Source organism: Sphaeramia orbicularis, chromosome 17 (assembly GCF_902148855.1).
Source record: "Sphaeramia orbicularis chromosome 17, fSphaOr1.1, whole genome shotgun sequence".
Taxonomy (NCBI): Eukaryota; Metazoa; Chordata; class Actinopteri; order Kurtiformes; family Apogonidae; genus Sphaeramia; species Sphaeramia orbicularis.
Window position 1 is genome coordinate 32,520,851 of NC_043973.1, and position 17,510 is coordinate 32,538,360.

Sequence of the window (17,510 nt, forward strand, 5' to 3'; positions counted from 1 at the left end):
TCAAATATAAAAAATTAAATACAGGAAAATACATAATTTACAGTGGAAAATGCAAAATATAGAGAATAATTTTATAATTAATGGTAATAAATCAAAACAGAGAGAAAAAAATTAATCTGGGAACTGCCATAAAAGTAACACTGGGTCTTTATGGGTTAAGTCATTGAACTCATATATTGTTCCATTCTCCAAACCCACGTGTTCCTTTCTGCACATGCACTGTGTCATAACTGGATGTTTCAGGAAGACACTGAAACACATTCAAATATCTCTTTCTACTACATTGCTCATACATTATTACAACAGTTTCTCTAAATTTGGGTGCAGAGTGAGACCTCATAGAGTGTATCACTTCTTGATTTTCTCCTCCACTGCTTTAACACCTGCTGATTTGCGTCAAGTTACCGAGATTTAACATAAAGAGACCGGAAGTGGTTATTATTTTTGCAGCAGCCCTTTATCCATATAAACAACTGTCAAAGGATGCGTGGAAGTAGTGGAAAACGGTTGATATTTTTCATTTATTTATTTGTATCAGACACGTAAATAGCTACAGTCCATAGAGTATAATAAACGGTAAAATAATAATAATAAAAAGGGTTATAAATTTAAAAAACAACATGCATGCACACACCCTATCTTCAATAACAACTATAAAGATGCTGGTGCCAGTATTTAACAAGTGTAGAATCAGCATAAAAGTCAGAGTTAACAACTATAGAAATCACAACATTTCTAGAGTGACTTAAACACAGTATAAAATTCAAAATTGCTTTCCGTAACATCTCATATTGAGAGCGAACATTATTATTATTATTATTATTATTATTATTATTATTATTATTATTATTATTAATAATAATAATAATAATAATAATAATAATAATAATAATACATTTTATTTGTAATGCACTTTACATTTTTGTCTAAAAATCTCAAAGTGCTACAGGCAATAAATAGCAGAGAATAAACATAGAAAATAAGTAAGCCAGATAAGACAGAACATTAATGAATGAATATTAAAACAGAACATACCACTAGCACTACAGCTACGACAAAAACTATGTATGATACGGAATGCATTGTTAAAAGACATTCTGAGTGAGCAGTACAAGGTTTAAAATTAACCCATAAGTAACAGAGATAAATATTCGAGCAAAAAGATATGAACAATTTATTCTTAACAGTAGTGGAACAAAAATAAAACCTGCGAGAGATAAAATTACAAAGACTCCTAATCTTAGTTTGAATGTCATTATCAACACTGAGATTATCAGATACAATAAGTCCAAGATACTTGTAGGTTTGGACATATTCTATACCTTTCGATATCTTTTTTCGATATTCGATATCTTTGTAAAATATATTGAAATGTAATCAGTGAATTGCGATGAAAACGGAGGATGAGTGACTGAAATGTGAAATGTGAACTGAGGTTTTTATTGTGAAAAGCCTGGAGCGGAGCTGTCCGTGGTGCTGTGTCGGACTTTGAACGCATCACCTGCTGCAGTCTCAGAGCGGAGCCGGAGGACAGTGAGCATCAGCGGGTACCCGGGGGTGACAGCCACCAGTACCCCCCTCCTCCAACACCGCCTGGATCCGGATGCCCCCCCTTCCCTTCTCCATGAGTTTGATGTCAGTGCACAGGGGACTCGGGTCTGGGGGAGACGGGACCAGGTCTGCACCGGCACAGTTTGCTCACAGCCTCAGTCTGCAGTTGGATTTTTGGGGCCACAGTTCTCTGTAGTCGTCGTCGACACTTGAAGCTCACCTCACCGGACGATGCTTACAGACGTCCGCCGTTAAGGGCCAGGGGGGGAGGACCGGACTCAGTGGGAATTTAGCCAAAATTACGACGGGAATCAAATACAGCTCCCTGTCTCCCGGCAACGGGAGAGACCAACGGCCGCGCGTGATGTCTCGTGCCAAGGAGCGGCTGAAAGGCGGGAAGGAGACCAAGGACAGCGTCACTCTGCTGCCGTGCTTTTATTTTGTAGAGGTGAAACAATGACTATCTATCTATCTATCTATCTATCTATCTATCTATCTATCTATCTATCTATCTATCTATCTATCTATCTATCTATCTATCTATCTATCTATCTATCTATCTATCTTTCTTTTTGCTAATATGCACCTATGCACATATTAGGGAAATGCAGTTTTCCCATTTGTGTAAAAGCAGAGCTCTATACAGAAAAGATAGACAGAACCCATCAAAGTGATCTGCAACTATTATGATAATTATTCAGTTTGACTATTTTTTATAGATTGCATGTTCTTAAATGTTAATATTTTCTGTTTTTTTGTTATATGTAATTGATTATGTCTGGGTTGTGCATCAAACAACACATCTGTAAGGTGAAATTTGGGGAAATAAACATGTAGCCTACATTTTTCACTGTTTTCTGTAAATGTTAACATACATGTCCACAATGAAATAGAAAACACCTAATGGTCTCTGAAGGAAAACAACCACATGTCACTTCCAACACATTCATTATGATGCACTGAAATTCAGCATTGGATAGGATTTAAGTGTGTGTTTTAGCACATTATTCCTAGCATAGGTGCATATTAGCAGATAGATAGATAGATAGATAGATAGATAGATAGATAGATAGATAGATAGATAGATAGATAGATAGATAGATAGAACCCATTAAAGTGATCTGCAACTGTTATGATAATTATTCAGTTTGACTATTTTTTATAGATTGCATGTTCTTAAATGTTAATATTTTCTGTTTGTTTTTTTTTTTTAAATTTTCTGTGATTGATTATGTCCGGGTTTTGCACCAAACAAGACATTTGTAAGATGAAATTTGGGGAAATAAACATGTAGCCTACATTTTTCACTGTTTTCTGTAAACGCACCTATGCTAGGTATAATGTGCTAAAACACACACTTAAATCCTACCCACTGATGAATTTCAGTGCATCATAATGAATGTGTTGGAAGTGACATGTGGTTGTTTTCCTTCAGAGACCATTAGGTGTTTTCTATTTCATTGTGGACATGTATGTTAACATTTACAGAAAACAGTGAAAAATGTAGGCTACATGTTTATTTCCAGATGTGTTGTTTGGCGCACAACCCAGACATAATCAATCACAGATCATAAAAAAACAGAAAATATTAACATTTAAGAACATGCAATCTATAAAAAATAGTCAAACTGAATAATTATCATAATAGTTGCAGATCACTGTAATGGGTTCTATCTATCTATCTATCTATCTATCTATCTATCTATCTATCTATCTATCTATCTATCTATCTATCTATCTATCTATCTATCTATCTATCTATCTATCTATCTATCTATCTTTTTGCTAATATGCACCTATGCTAGGAATAATGTGCTAAAACACGCTTAAATCCTATCCAATGCTAAATTTCAGTGCATCATAATGAATGTGTTGGAAGTGACATGTGGTTGTTTTCCTTCAGAGACCATTAGGTGTTTTCTATTTCATTGTGGACATGTATGTTAACATGTACAGAAAACAGTGAAAAATGTAGGCTACATGTTTATTTCCCCAAATTTCATCTTACAGATGTGTTGTTTGGTGCAAAACCCAGACATAATCAATCACAGCAAATAAAAAAAAAAAAACAACAGAAAATATTAACATTTAAGAACATGCAATCTATAAAAAATAGTCAAACTGAATAATTATCATAATAGTTGCAGATCACTTTAATGGGTTCTATCTATCTTTTCTGTATAGAGCTCTGCTTTTACACAAATGGGAAAACTGCATTTCCCTAATATGTGCATGGAGTATTGTGTAAAAACACACACTAAAAGCCCATCAATTAATGAATTTATATGTTGAAAGAGATGTGGCTGTTTTCCTTCAAAAGCTATTAGATGTTTTCTATGCCATTGTGGACCATGTTGCATCTTGGTATTGTATGTTTTTTTCCATTAACTGGTCTATAGAAAACAGAATGGAGTGAAAATGACCAATCTTTATTTCTTTGACTCGCCATTGAAACATAAACATATGTATTTTCTGGGTCGTTGTGGCTCATATTATTTTGTTACATATAATATTTTGGAGGTTTACATACAGGGATGTAGTTAACCATTATTTGTTCAATGAAGTGATTACTTGTATGGTCTAGGGATGGGTCGTATATCAAACTAATATGATTAATCAAGATTTTGCTGTCTAATGCTTGTTAAAATACCTAAATTACAAAACTGAGATCATTCCTCTGCAGATCAAAAAATCTAAATGCAACCTGTTTGCATGTGTTTATTGTGAATGTGTTTCTCCAGCTGCAAATTGCATATGGTTTTAGTAAAGAAACAGTATTTATGAATCAAGTTTTGTCTTTGGTTCATGTAACCTGAAAGCATTTGAAAAAAAAAATCATCCAAAATACGAGATTTCATTTCATAATTTCCTCCAGCTCTGGTTTGGTCTTTAGAAAATGATGAAAAATGACAATCATTCTTTCCCTAAAGCCCAGAATGACCTCCTGTAAATGTTCAATCCACAAACAAAAAAGTCATAGAAAAGCAAAGAAACCAGAACATATTCATGTTTAAGAAGCTGCAGTTTCAGAGAGTTTAATCGTTGGCTACAGCCTTGGCCATATTTCTTTTGTTTTTAACCTTAATGGGAATTTACTGATAAAATAAAAGATGGAATTGAAAATGAACACAATAGAGCATGTTAATATTTTAGCTGAGGTGCAAATCTATGTGTTACTAATGGGGCTGACTGGTTGACAGGCTGATCGGTCAGTGGTTTGGTTACTAAGTGACAGACCAACTCACAGACGGGCAGAATTAAAAAATGGATGCCGAGCAGAGCCGGTGGATCAGTCAGGCTGAGTGTACTGCTGGTGTGTCTGGTTTGGGGTTTGCTGCTGATATGGTCTGACAGATGATGGACAGCCAGGCATTTGGCAGCTCTTTAGTTCTGAACTCTTTATGGTCTGCAGTGCACACAAAGTGAAAACTAATGATGCAAACATATGCGCTTATCATTTGAGTTGCGTGAATACATGAAAATCTATATGAGACGCCACATAACTAACCAGACAGGCTGTTATTTAGCCACAGAGCATGCAGAGAAACTAAGAATCTGTATTCAGCTCGTCTCTGTTGTTTTTGCACTCAGTGACACTGCAGTCTCCATCCAGTGGTGATCCTACACTCTGGGGGAGACCAAGCAAAAAAGCCCACTGAGCCCCCATAAAAAATGAAATGGTGAAAATGGGATTTTTGTCAGTACAGTGTGAAAACTGACCTATATTTGGGGAATCACTGAGGTGCCATGAAAATCTAAATGAAAGCTGCAGTGCTTGATAGCTTTTGGTGTCATTCAGTAAAAAGTCCATGATTACCTTTCAGTATATTGTAATTGAAGTGATCTGAGAGAAAACAGGAGCTCTACCCATGTTTATAGATGATGTTTTCAGGCTCTAAAATAATCTACCTATTTGACCTAGCTTGACTTTGGCTAATCACAGGTGTTTTCAGACAATGCAGGATGCTACAACAGTGCATTTGCAAAGTACTGTTAGGAGAAAGGCTGTTTTGGTGGAATATGTGTGTATGAGGCAATGCTACATGATATTATAATGACTACCGTACTTTCTGGCCTATAAGGCACACTGGAATATAAGACGCACATGACTATAAGCTGTGGCTGACTTTAAGTCGCACCTGACTATAAGCTGCAGGTGTCCATGTTGTGACATGAGATATTTACACAGAAAGATGGTAAACAGACAGATTATTTAAATATTTATTTCCATACCTGAACTGCTTTTTTCCAAACAGTGTCTGTAACACGGCAGTAAAACGGCAGGAACAGGCTGGTTCAAAAACCCAGAAAAGTCATTGATCTGTATCTTCATCTTCCTTCTGCTCATTAAACCACTGCAGTCGTCTTCTTCAGTGTTGGAGTTGAAAAACCTCAAAGGCTCTGTCACACACCTTCTACGTCTCCCCACCGTTGTTGCTCAATGGCACTTCAGTGCTGCAGCTCTATTTCCTTCTTTACAGACACATCGATTGCTTTTAACTTCAAAGCTGCAAAATATGCATTTCTTCGTGTGTTTTCCATGATGAGGGTTTGTGCATGACACGCAAAATGATTGTTAAAAGTTAAGATTAATACTTCTCCTCTTCATCACCTCTTCCACCTGTCTGTCTCACTTTTGTGCTTCCTGCTAGAGCGCCCCCTGGAGGACATTAGCTCGTATAAATCTATACTTGAGCTGCATCGCTGCATAAGCCGCGGGGTTCAAAACGAGAAAAAAGTAGCGGCTTGTAGTCTAGAAAGTACGGTATATCCCTAAAAAGAAGAAGGCCCATCTGTCTTTAGACACTTATACAGAGAGATCCTGAGACAAAGGAGAGATGGTGATCCTACCTTTTTTCCACCACTGACTGATTTCCACAGCCAAGCTAAAGAAGTAACAGAGGTGAGACAGGCTGGACTTTTACACAGTGGACCTGCATTCCAGAATCAAAGGGGTGATGACACAGCGCAGTGTATAGTGTGACGTATAACTTGAGCGTTGGAAATACCCTGAGCATAGCAGTGTTGCTAACTTCTCCAGAGTCGGCCTGATTTTCACTGTTCCACAAATGTTAGCATGGATAGAGTCCTCCGCCCAAAGTAACAACAGCTTGCGGATCTTGGCGTCTCTCCAGTTCGACATCTTTGTGGTCGTGTTGATATGTCTGTTTACTGTATACGGCCCTCACCCATTTTTAAATCCCCCCAGTGCGGGGTTCGCATACACAATACATCATCAAAACATCACGCCTTGGTTGCAGAACGAGAGGTGTTCCTTTTACATAGCGTTCCGCAGTCATGGTTCCACCTTTATCACGGCTCTTTTACTACCTCCAGAGGTGTTCCAGAGCTGTGACAGAGGTGGGACCAAATGATCCCACCATTTCATTTACACAGACGTGGTTTCGAAATAAAGGTGAAATATTCCTGGAACAGAAGTCCTATATGAAAAGGGGCTTTTATCAAAACTTGCAATTTTCTAGGTTGGGTGTAGTTGCAGCTCAGGAACTTTCAAAGGAATAATGCAGAGATACAGGAAGGAAGGGAAATGACAGTCCTTCCCCTGCCTGATGGAAGAGTTCACCCTTATTCCAGCAGAGTACATTCAGTGAGCCATGGCTCTCATGCTCCACTCCAAAGCAGCAGAACTAAAGTGTATATTTTCATAAATTTCCCTCTGATTTCAGCACTTGTAGCTTTTATTTAGGACTTGCTTTTTCATAGTCCATATCTCTGTTATTTTGCAAATAGAAAACAAAGCTTATTCACTGATTGGAAATTAAGTGCTGTAAAGGATGTTACCACAAGCTGTGACTCATCAGAACAGCTACACTTAATGAGATCAACTTACCTACCAGTTAATGTTAGCACAAAGTAAAAGGAAGCTCATCACTGATTATTTATCAAAATTATATCCACTTCCCACGGTGACCAAAAATTCTGCTCTTATCAGCTACACTCAGAGATTGTATAAAACGGTCTTAATGGTGTGTAAATTGCCCCTGGTGGCTGGCTGCAGTATAAGTCATATGTCATGTCTTCTTGGTATTCAGTTTTCTCTTCCTTATTTTTCACTTCCTTCTCATCCCTCAGTTATGATGCAGATCTCAGTGCACCATCCTGATAATGTCTGAGTTCACGTAAATGCACATTGAGGACCGATGGAGCTGAATGGATTTAATGCCTGTTGATTTTACAGTTGAGAGGATATACATGCGATCCACTTTAGTCAAAGGGACTTGGTCCAAAACTCACAAGTTTTTCTTAAGGCGGTTTCTGTATTTTTAGGTCAATTTCATCAGCGTGATTAGAATTTGTGACCAGTTTGATACAAACAAGTTGTTCAATGATATCAAAACTTATGGGTGATGGCTGTAATATTAAGTCACTCTTAAGAATCCATTAGATGTTTGGGTATAAACAATCACACAGATGAGAATGGGTAAGATTTCATTGATCCTGTGACCATTTTCAATTCTTCTCATCAATCTAATTCTAATTTTAATTCTTGATTCTCTTACTGGTTTCTGAAAGTGTTTCTGTGTGGCAAAAAAGCAGGATTAAATAATTGTTAAGCTTTAGGCCACAACATATGGTTGCAGCTATCTGTTTAAATAAAAATAACAACTTAGCCAGCAGCGTGATAAGCTTTGAGGATGTTTAAGAGTTTGCACAAGTAAGCACAAGTTTCATTTTGTGATAAGTCTGTTTTATACCCTTTTTGTGCTGCTCCATTGTCTCATTGAAGTAGCAAGTGTGTTGAGCATGTTGTGAGTTTTTACGACCACCTGATTTTAGTAAAGAACATCCTTCTAATGCTAAAAAGGACTGATAACCAGTTCTGGAATTGCATCCTCAGTCCTAATTATAGGTATCCAGTTGTATATATTAACAATAGGGGTCCATTTAAGGGCCATTTAAGTGCCTTGTTTAGAGGTTAGAGGAGTGTTATGTGCTAACATGAGTGGCCTTCAGGGACACTTTTTCCACAATGGGCCCCAAATAATTGTCTTCCCTGGATAAGGATACACCTGTTATTTGAAGACAAAAAGCAGTTACTGAAGGATCCATAATGGTGAAATGAAAAGAGCAAAAGATTAGTTTTTAGCCAACTGTACACTGTAAAAAATGACTGTAGAATTAACACCAAAAAGTTGTAAAATTGCAACATAAAAAAACTGTAAGTGACAATACAATGCAAAGTTGTTTATTTGAAAAGATTTTTGTGTAGTTTTTACAGGAAGAGTATGTGAACAAAACCAGATTTGTATGTAGAAATGATGTATTTCTATTGTTTTTAGAAATTGTAAAATGAATAACAATGTGGTGCTGTTTAAATTGCAAAGACCATAATGTTGAAATAACAGCCTACTTGCTTTTTTTTTTTTTTTTTTAAATAAAAAAGTTATGAAAAAGTAAACATTTAACAATGTAACATTTTAAATTTGTAAATTAATGGGTTGGTAGAGTTGGTAGAGCGGCTCGTCCAATAACCAAAGGGTTGGTGGTTCGAATCCTGGCTCCGACTGTCCATATGTCCAAGTGTCCATGGAAGACACTGAACCCTAAATTGACCTGGTGGCTTTGGACACCATGAAGGTGGAGAAAATGCGCTGAATAAGTGCAGTCCATTTACCAGTTAAATCTACATGTTTAAACTGTTAAATCTACATGTTACTCCATAAATATGTTTACAGTTGGATGTATTTTTTACAGTATTGTTCTGGAAACCACAGCTGCCAGTTTTTTGGGTTTTTTTCCATAAAAACAACAGGATTTTTTTTCTACAGTGTATGACGACAGCTAGCCAAGAGGCTGGACGGTCATGACAGACTAACACAGTTCAGATATAATATTCATTTAATCATGTGTATTAAGGAATTAATGCTGGCAGTTTAGCCTGTACCTCACAAATCAGAGTGCTCCACTGACTCTTTCACATTAATTGTTGCTCCCTGCAGGACTAAAGCCAACAGCGAGGCTTCATTCACTTCATACACCCACTGACTGTGGAGCAGCCGTGCTGTAGGATTTCTAATATTCTCCTCAAGCATTTAAAATGATTAGGTTTAGTAGGAGTCACAGTGTGCAAATAGAGGGAGTGGTGTTATCTTTGTTGGAGCATTTTCTGTTCTAAGGCAGTGGCTGAGCTCTGTTATTTATTTGATTTGTTTCTTCCACATTAGTCATCGGAAGCTTTTGTTCCCAACATCAAAACCCTCTACCTGATGAAGCAGCTGAAGAATCTATCATTTTTCATGAGCCAGAGTTCAGTGTCAGTTCTTCTAGTTTCATAGATGCAAACGGTCGTCGATCAGAAGTCTGTATTGAGCTCTGCTGCTTGCTGCTGCTCTGCTCTGGCTTGCATCATCAGATGTGGAATTTGGCATTGAATCAGGTGAATATTGAACCTTGTCATGGCATACAGAGTTCACAGAACAGCCATAACACGCTTGCAAATTATTTTATTTCTTTGCTCTACCTCAGTGTGAACTCAGACGCATAAAAAGAATCTTGACTCCTAGTCCATGGTACTGGTCCAGAACCAGTGGATCCTCAGTTCACCTTCATCAGATAGAGTAGCCTCCATATTTTTTTTATTGCATTGATTCAGAGATGATAAGAAGAACATATTTTGATGAAGCAGTCTGTCAGAATCACGTCCAATACATTGTTCAGCCAAAAAAAAACGCACATACACAGTATTTCATCATACCACCTTTAGCTTTGACAACAGGATGTACTCGCTGTGACACTGTTTATTCCACACAGTGCTTATGCAATGGCAACATAAGTGTCACAGCAATTATTTCTATCCAGAATTGCATTAATTTTTTGCCAAGATCTTGTATTGATGATGAAGAGTCAGACCACAGTGTGAAGTCCTAAAGATTCTCAATGGGGTTCAGGCATGCACTCTGTGGTGGCCAATCCATGTGTGAAAACAATGTCTCACATTTCCAGGGAAACTATTTAACACTTTGAGCTTGATGAATCCTGGCATTGTCATCCTGGAATACATCCACTGCATCAGGGAATAAAACATCCACTGATGTTCAGACCTGTGCATTGAGCGTATTCAGGTAGTCACATGGCCTCAATTTATGGACACGTTACATTGGTGATCCTAGAGCTGACCAACTGAGGCCATGTCTACACGAAATTGCATCTTTTCCTGTCCGATCTTTACCTCCGCCAAGGAGGTTCCGTTTTTGCCAGCGTTGGTTTGTCTGTCTGTCTGTCTGTCTGTCTGTCTGTGTGCAAGATAACTCAAATGTTATGGACGGATTTGGATGAAAATTTCAGTAAACGTTGATACTGGCACAAGGAAGAAATTATTAAATTTTGGTGGTGATCGGGGCGGGGGGGGGGGCGGGCACGGGGGCCCACTGATCTGCCTTGGCGGAGGTCTGCGCTCTCCGAGTGCTTCTAGCTTTCTTTGTTGTTTTCCAAAAAGTGCCCCGTAAACACAGTCGTTTAAGGAAATATCTGCGTCCACACAAACGATGTAGTACAAATGCCAGGCCTGTATGTGGTGTTGTAATGCTCTCGCAAAAAAACAAAGAAGAAGATGTGGAGCATGGTCATAAAGCTTGCTTGGTTCTACTGGGTTTGATCCAATATTTCCTTCTGGCTGCCCCTCATCATGGTAGATCCAAGAGCATATGGTGAATATTGTTATCTATGGTTGTTTGTTGCTCATTGTAATGAAAAAGTAGCCGAAGATTTGGATTCAATATTTCCAATAAACTCAATAGCAGTTGTAGCACAGGTACTGCTCTGTAGTCTGCCATTGTTGTTATTGTTGTTGTTGTTGTGAAGTGGTGTCTTGCTTCCGGGGTGATACGACATCATCATTTTAGAAAAGCTGCAGTTTGGTCGTACAGATGAAGACGCAAAACTGGCGTTTTCAAATTCATGCACTCTGAGACCCGATTTCAAAAACGTCGTGGTTTCAGCGACTGAAAACGCCAGTTTTGTGTGGACAAAAGGCCTATTCGATGCAAAACTTTTGTGGATACGACCGAAACCATGTTCATATGGACAGGGTCTGAGTCAACACTGCCACCACAGGCTTGTACTATAGACATTATAGGCATGATGGGTAATCGCCTCATCCATCATTCTGGAACAGGGTCAATCTGGACTCAACAGACCACATGACCTTTTCCATTGAAACACAGTCTGATCTTTATGGTCTTTACAAACTGATAGTCGTTTAAGAAATGAAAAGCTTCTCACTGCATCAGTTAAGGTTGACGAACAGAGGCATGTTAATCACTGCAGTAATTATCCAATGGAAGGATCGTAGCTTTGCTCAGTTAAATCCAGGCAGCGACTTTAGTTTGGGCCAGACTGTGTATCTAGGTCTGTCACAATTATTTGGATTATGGCGGCACAATTAATTGAATCACAGTTGTAATCACAATATCACCCTGTGCAATTATATAATTGGAAATGGCTGCATTTTAAAGGCACAGATTCAGGAGGATCTAAATGCAAATTCGCACAACCTCAGTCTGGTGACATTTTACAGCGTTTAGTCACACTGAGAAGACAGATGTCCTGTGTAAAACCAACAAAATGAAAAAAAAATCCTAACATTTTTTTGTATTTTAAATCTGATTTTATTTATTTATTTTTTTTTAAGTTTTTGTACAACTATATTTTTTGGCTAACTCAAGTTAGTTTGTTTGACTTGACATTTTTTGATGAAGAATATATGCATTTTCCTCTATAACTACAGAAACAATTACATTGTTGTCCACAATAATCTCAGTATTAATAGTTCATGAAATTGTGCAGCCCTACCCAGATAGAGTCATCGAAAAAATTATTAGACCACCCCTTGTTTTCTTCAATTTCTTGTTCATTTTAATGCCTGGTACAACTAAAGGTACATTTGTTTGGACAAATATAATGATAACAACAAAAATAGCTCATAGTAGTTTAATTTAAGAGCTGATATCCAGACATTTTCCATGTTTTCTTGATAATAACCAAAATCACTTCAGTTCTTATATCAATATCTATGGCATTGTTCTGACAAAAACAGAGCTTTTAGATATTCCATGTTTTCTTTTCTGTCTGTTTTAGTCACATGATACACACAGGAGTTAGGACTTGATTGCATAACCACTGTTTTTGATGACCTTTGATGGTCTAATAATTTTTACAGTGATTGTATACGTAGAAGGAAATGTGTGACTTCTGTTTACTCCCTCAATGACAGAATTTGTTGCAAGATTCTTCCAGATATTGGAAGTTTAAGAGTTTGCACAAGTGTGTCTAAGTTTTTGTTTAGTTTTTTTTTATATTTTTGATGCAGTTTAGGGTTCTATGTTTGGCTTTATATTTATAAGTAAGTAATCTCTGCATTTTCTTTGATAATCACAGAAGTAGGCTCAATTCACAACATTGCCCACATGAATCACAATATGACTATTTGTGAAATTGTGCAGGCTTGTTTTGTGTAATCTTGAAACAGCAATGTTGAATCAACTAGCTAAATGTCATATTTCCTTCACACATCAGTTTCCAATGTTTGATGTTCGACTGGCACTCATTTTATATCACTGTGCCTTCTTCTTCTACTATGGTATAAAGATACCTGAGTGGAGAATTATCTTAAACAGTTCTTTATCTCTAAACACTTCTATTGTCTGATTGATTTGGGTAATCAGTAGCCTATTGTGTCTATTATCATTAACATCATGGATTTTTTTTTTTCTGTTTTGGCAATAGCACATTGTTCATTTTGATTATTAATTATCACCATTGTTACCAGAAATATAATTTTTGTTTATAAGACCCAATGTCTAGTCTCATGAATTACTAAAAGATTGTTATTCTCAAGTATTTGAGTGGTAATAAAAAAAAAAAAAATCCTGATTTTGACAACCCTGTATATCATCATATTCCACAGATGTTGGCATTCACATACATACACATCAATATCTACATCTTGTAACAGGTTTATTATTACACATTTCCCATGGATTCGCCTAAACTCAGATCACTGTCATCATCCTCTTCTTTAAATGAACAAACTGTTGCAGAGGCAGAAAACAGTTTTAAGAGTTTTTTTTCCACAGGCTCAGTCAAATGCCAGTGTCATGGCAATCTGTCTCTATGTCAAAATAAATCACAAACAAGCTGTAGGCGCAGTAACTTCAGTCTGATGTGAATGACAGCGGGAAATGTAATCCGGTTTTAAAACATTTAATAAAAGAAACATAATTGCATTCACATACACATAATAGAAAAACAGAAGACTGTGCTTCTGACTGACTCAGCTGTATTCAGAGGTGTACAAGTATTCACATTCATTCCTCAGGTAGAAGTATAGATACTAGGGTTTAAAAAGACTTCTGTAGAAGTTAAAATATCGACTCAAGCTTTTTACTCAGTAAAAGTGTAAAAGTACAGGTTTCAAAACTACTTAAAGTATAAAAGTGAATGTATGGGGAAAAAATGCCATTAGGACAAAAGCTTAGGCCGCCTAAGCACAGGTGCACTACCCCACCTCCCCAAAAAACATGTTTCTAAAGGCTATAATGACTATAATGTGATATTAAAATGTTGATGTTGAAGAATTTGGGATGCATTAGACTACCTGTTTCAGCTGCATATATGCCCATGGAAAATGAACGCATTTGAGTACAATGCAAATGTATTACAGCTAAAATGTCCTTAGGGGGTCAAATGAGTGGCCATTTTTGTAAAAAAAAAAAAAAAAAAAAAAGTTGTCATAAGTGCATAGAACTGTGTAGAAATAATGTTAATCCATTTGTGCACAGACTACTGATATTCTTTGACAGTGGAAGCTCTATTTTCATAAATATTGGATTTGGAATAGCACGTGTATGTGAAAACTTTTGCTGGTGGACGGACGTGACATTACCCATGATGCTCTGGTCAGTACCAGTACTTTATTAGAATAAACTTATAGACTTACTATTGATAATTCTCCTCTTATTCATAAATGTTAGTATTGTGGATCTAAAACAATAACAGCTGACACAAAAACACTAAATGTGTCAGTGGACGGATGTGACATGGTTGTTGTGGATCCCATCATACTGATGCTCTGCAGCCATGTCAGCGTTTACACTAATGATCCCTGTGCAAAAACTAGGATCACAATTATTTATTGGATAGTTTATCATCAGACTAAAGAGGAAAGAACAATATAGAATTGTTATTTCTGTATAAAAATGCTTCTTATTGTAAAACTGTTGATTTAAACAGTGCTGTGTGCCATTCTTCATGTATGTATTGGTGTAACATAAGCAGGATGGATCAGCACCATACTCCAGATTGAACCTGTACAAATAAAACATGTGATATGTAGGAGAGAATCTGGGAAGAAAAACTGGGGAATCTAAAAGAACAGAAGATTTGTTTTTCAGTTCAAATAGAACTTGTCCATTTGTGACATGAAAATATAGCATTAATTGTGCTGAAATTGTTCATTTTTGAGCTGAAAACATAGTTCATATGAGCATCAACATGTTGAACAGAACTGAAATCCTGTACATTTGCAGAACTGTCATTTACCAACACAAAGTTCCTTTGGATTCACTTAGACTGATTTCTGATGCACAAAGACACAAATAAGACCTCTAAGCACATTTTAGCCGATTAAAGAACCATATATGTGTCCTATTGAGCATTAACATGTGTTTCATGGAGTGGAAGATATGATGACTAGTTGAATCTAAGTATTGGAATGGTGCAAAAAGTCAGGTGTGATGGATCGCGTACAGACCAATAGGGTGTTGGAGTGGTATATGTTTATACTTCTCATCCAACCACAATCAAACTCATTCTAACCTGATGGCACGAATTTGATAGCTTTTTTATATTTGAACGATGATAAGCTGGAATGAAAACAAGCCAAAATGAAATCGGAGTAACGAGGCAATTTTTAACATGTAAGGAGTAGAAAGTACAGATAATTGTGTGAAAATGTAAAGAGTAGAAGTAAAAAGTCAGCTGAAAAATAGTTACTCCAGTAAAGTATAGATAACCAAAACTTCTACTTAAGTAAGGTAACGAAGTATTTGTATTGGCTGCATTATACTAAAGGGAGCATCAACAATCTACATTAAATAAACATACATTGTTGTTTAGCATTTATGTTTTACACACTGACTACATGCTGTGAACCATGTTTTACAATGATATTTAATTTAACATACTAAATGTTTTCAACATGTGGCTCTTTCACTCAGTAAATGTATTACATGTACAATTGTTGCGTTTACGTAAGGATTAATATGCAAGATAATAGGAAAAAAAGGAGTATTTAATTAAAAATGGGTATTTCTTGTGTTTTTGACATAAAATATGCATGAAGCAGGCAATGCAGCAGTAAATTTTATTTATATCCATGGTCCCTGAATTATATGTCAGTGAATAATCTATTTTAAGAAAGAAAAGGTTTGGAGCAACAGCAGCTACAAAATTTGATTATTTTCCCTGAGCCAATAAAATATATATATATATTTTTTTTTGCCACACTTGCTATATTAGTCTGTGTATAGGAACAGGAGCAGGGAGGAGTTTTAGTGTAAATCAGAGGAGGATTAATGGCCTGTCCTCACTAATATGGACAGTTTGCCACAGTTTGGGCTCTTCATTCACACATGGTGGCATTAGATCATTAAAATGCCCCATGTACTTCCTGTTTCTTTGTGTATAGAATGTAGCTACATCAACATATGTCTATACCTGTAACATCAGTTATACAGGGTGGGGAAGCAAAATTTACAATAGTTTGAGGCAGGGATTGAAAGACAGTGTATGACCAACTAGTTTATTGAAAGTCATGAGAATTTATTTGCCACAAGAAAATTGACATAATAGAAAATGTTTTTATTCTATGTGTCCTCCTTCTTTCTCAATAACTGCCTTCACACGCTTCCTGAAACTTGTGCAAGTGTTCCTCAAATATTCGGGTGACAACTTCTCCCATTCTTCTTTAATAATATCTTCCAGACTTTCTCGTAATAGTTTTGCTCATAGTCATTCTCTTCTTTACATTATAAACAGTCTTTATGGACACTCCAACTATTTTTGAAATCTCCTTTGGTGTGACGAGTGCATTCAGCAAATCACACACTCTTTGACGTTTGCTTTCCTGATTACTCATACGGGCAAAAGTTTCTGAAAAGGTATGGATAATAGTGTTAGGTATGATTATGACATCAATATATGTTTGGTTTCAAAACAATTGACGTAGTGCCTGCTGAGAAAAAACAACTAAATGTTCATTGTAAATTTTGCTTCCCCACTCTGTAGGTCTCATAGTAGGTGTATAAGTCAGTGTATTACCTGCAGTAGATCCTCTTCAGCATTGATATGTTTGTGGTAAAATCTACAGGGTGTCCCATAAGTCTCCACACATAGGAAAAATAAACATTTCTTGACATAAACCATTTTTATTTATATAATATGCTCTACATGACTGCCATTTTGTCGGGAACACATTTCAATGCGTGTCTGCTGAAGAACTATAAAGAAGAAATATAAAGAAATACATGTTAGAACCATATATGTATGGAATGTATTATGTCTCCTATGTATGGAGACTTATGGGACACCCTGTATATGATATACACTACTGGTCAAAAGTTTTAGAACACCCCAATTTTTCCAGTTTTGTATTGAAATTCCAGCAGTTCAAGTCCAATGACCAGCTTGAAATGGTACAAAGGTAAGTGGTGAACTGCCAGAGGTAAAAAAAAAAAAAAAAAAAAAAAAAGGTAAGGTTAAACAAAACTAAAAAATAATGTCCATTTCAGAATTATACAGAAAAGTGAACAAGAAATGGGTTAACAACTGAAAGCAGTTCTGCAGCAATGGAGGTTGATCAAGCCTGGAAAGTTAGTGCTACCAGTTCCTACAGGTGTCCCAACGTTTGTGAATTACTTCCAACCCCCTGTGTCTGCAGA

General features: G+C 36.6%; 1 protein-coding gene across 1 annotated transcript in view; it reads left to right on the top strand.

Annotated features, from left to right (window-relative positions):
- The first annotated feature begins 1,563 nt into the window (after window positions 1–1,563).
- LOC115437816 (phospholipid phosphatase-related protein type 4-like) overlaps window positions 1,564–17,510 on the top strand; it is an 86,443-nt gene continuing 70,496 nt past the window's right edge. The window contains exon 1 of the mRNA XM_030161168.1: window positions 1,564–1,999. Within this exon, the coding sequence (XP_030017028.1) occupies window positions 1,916–1,999 (84 nt within the window). The 5' untranslated portion in view covers window positions 1,564–1,915. The remainder of the gene's footprint in view (window positions 2,000–17,510) is intronic.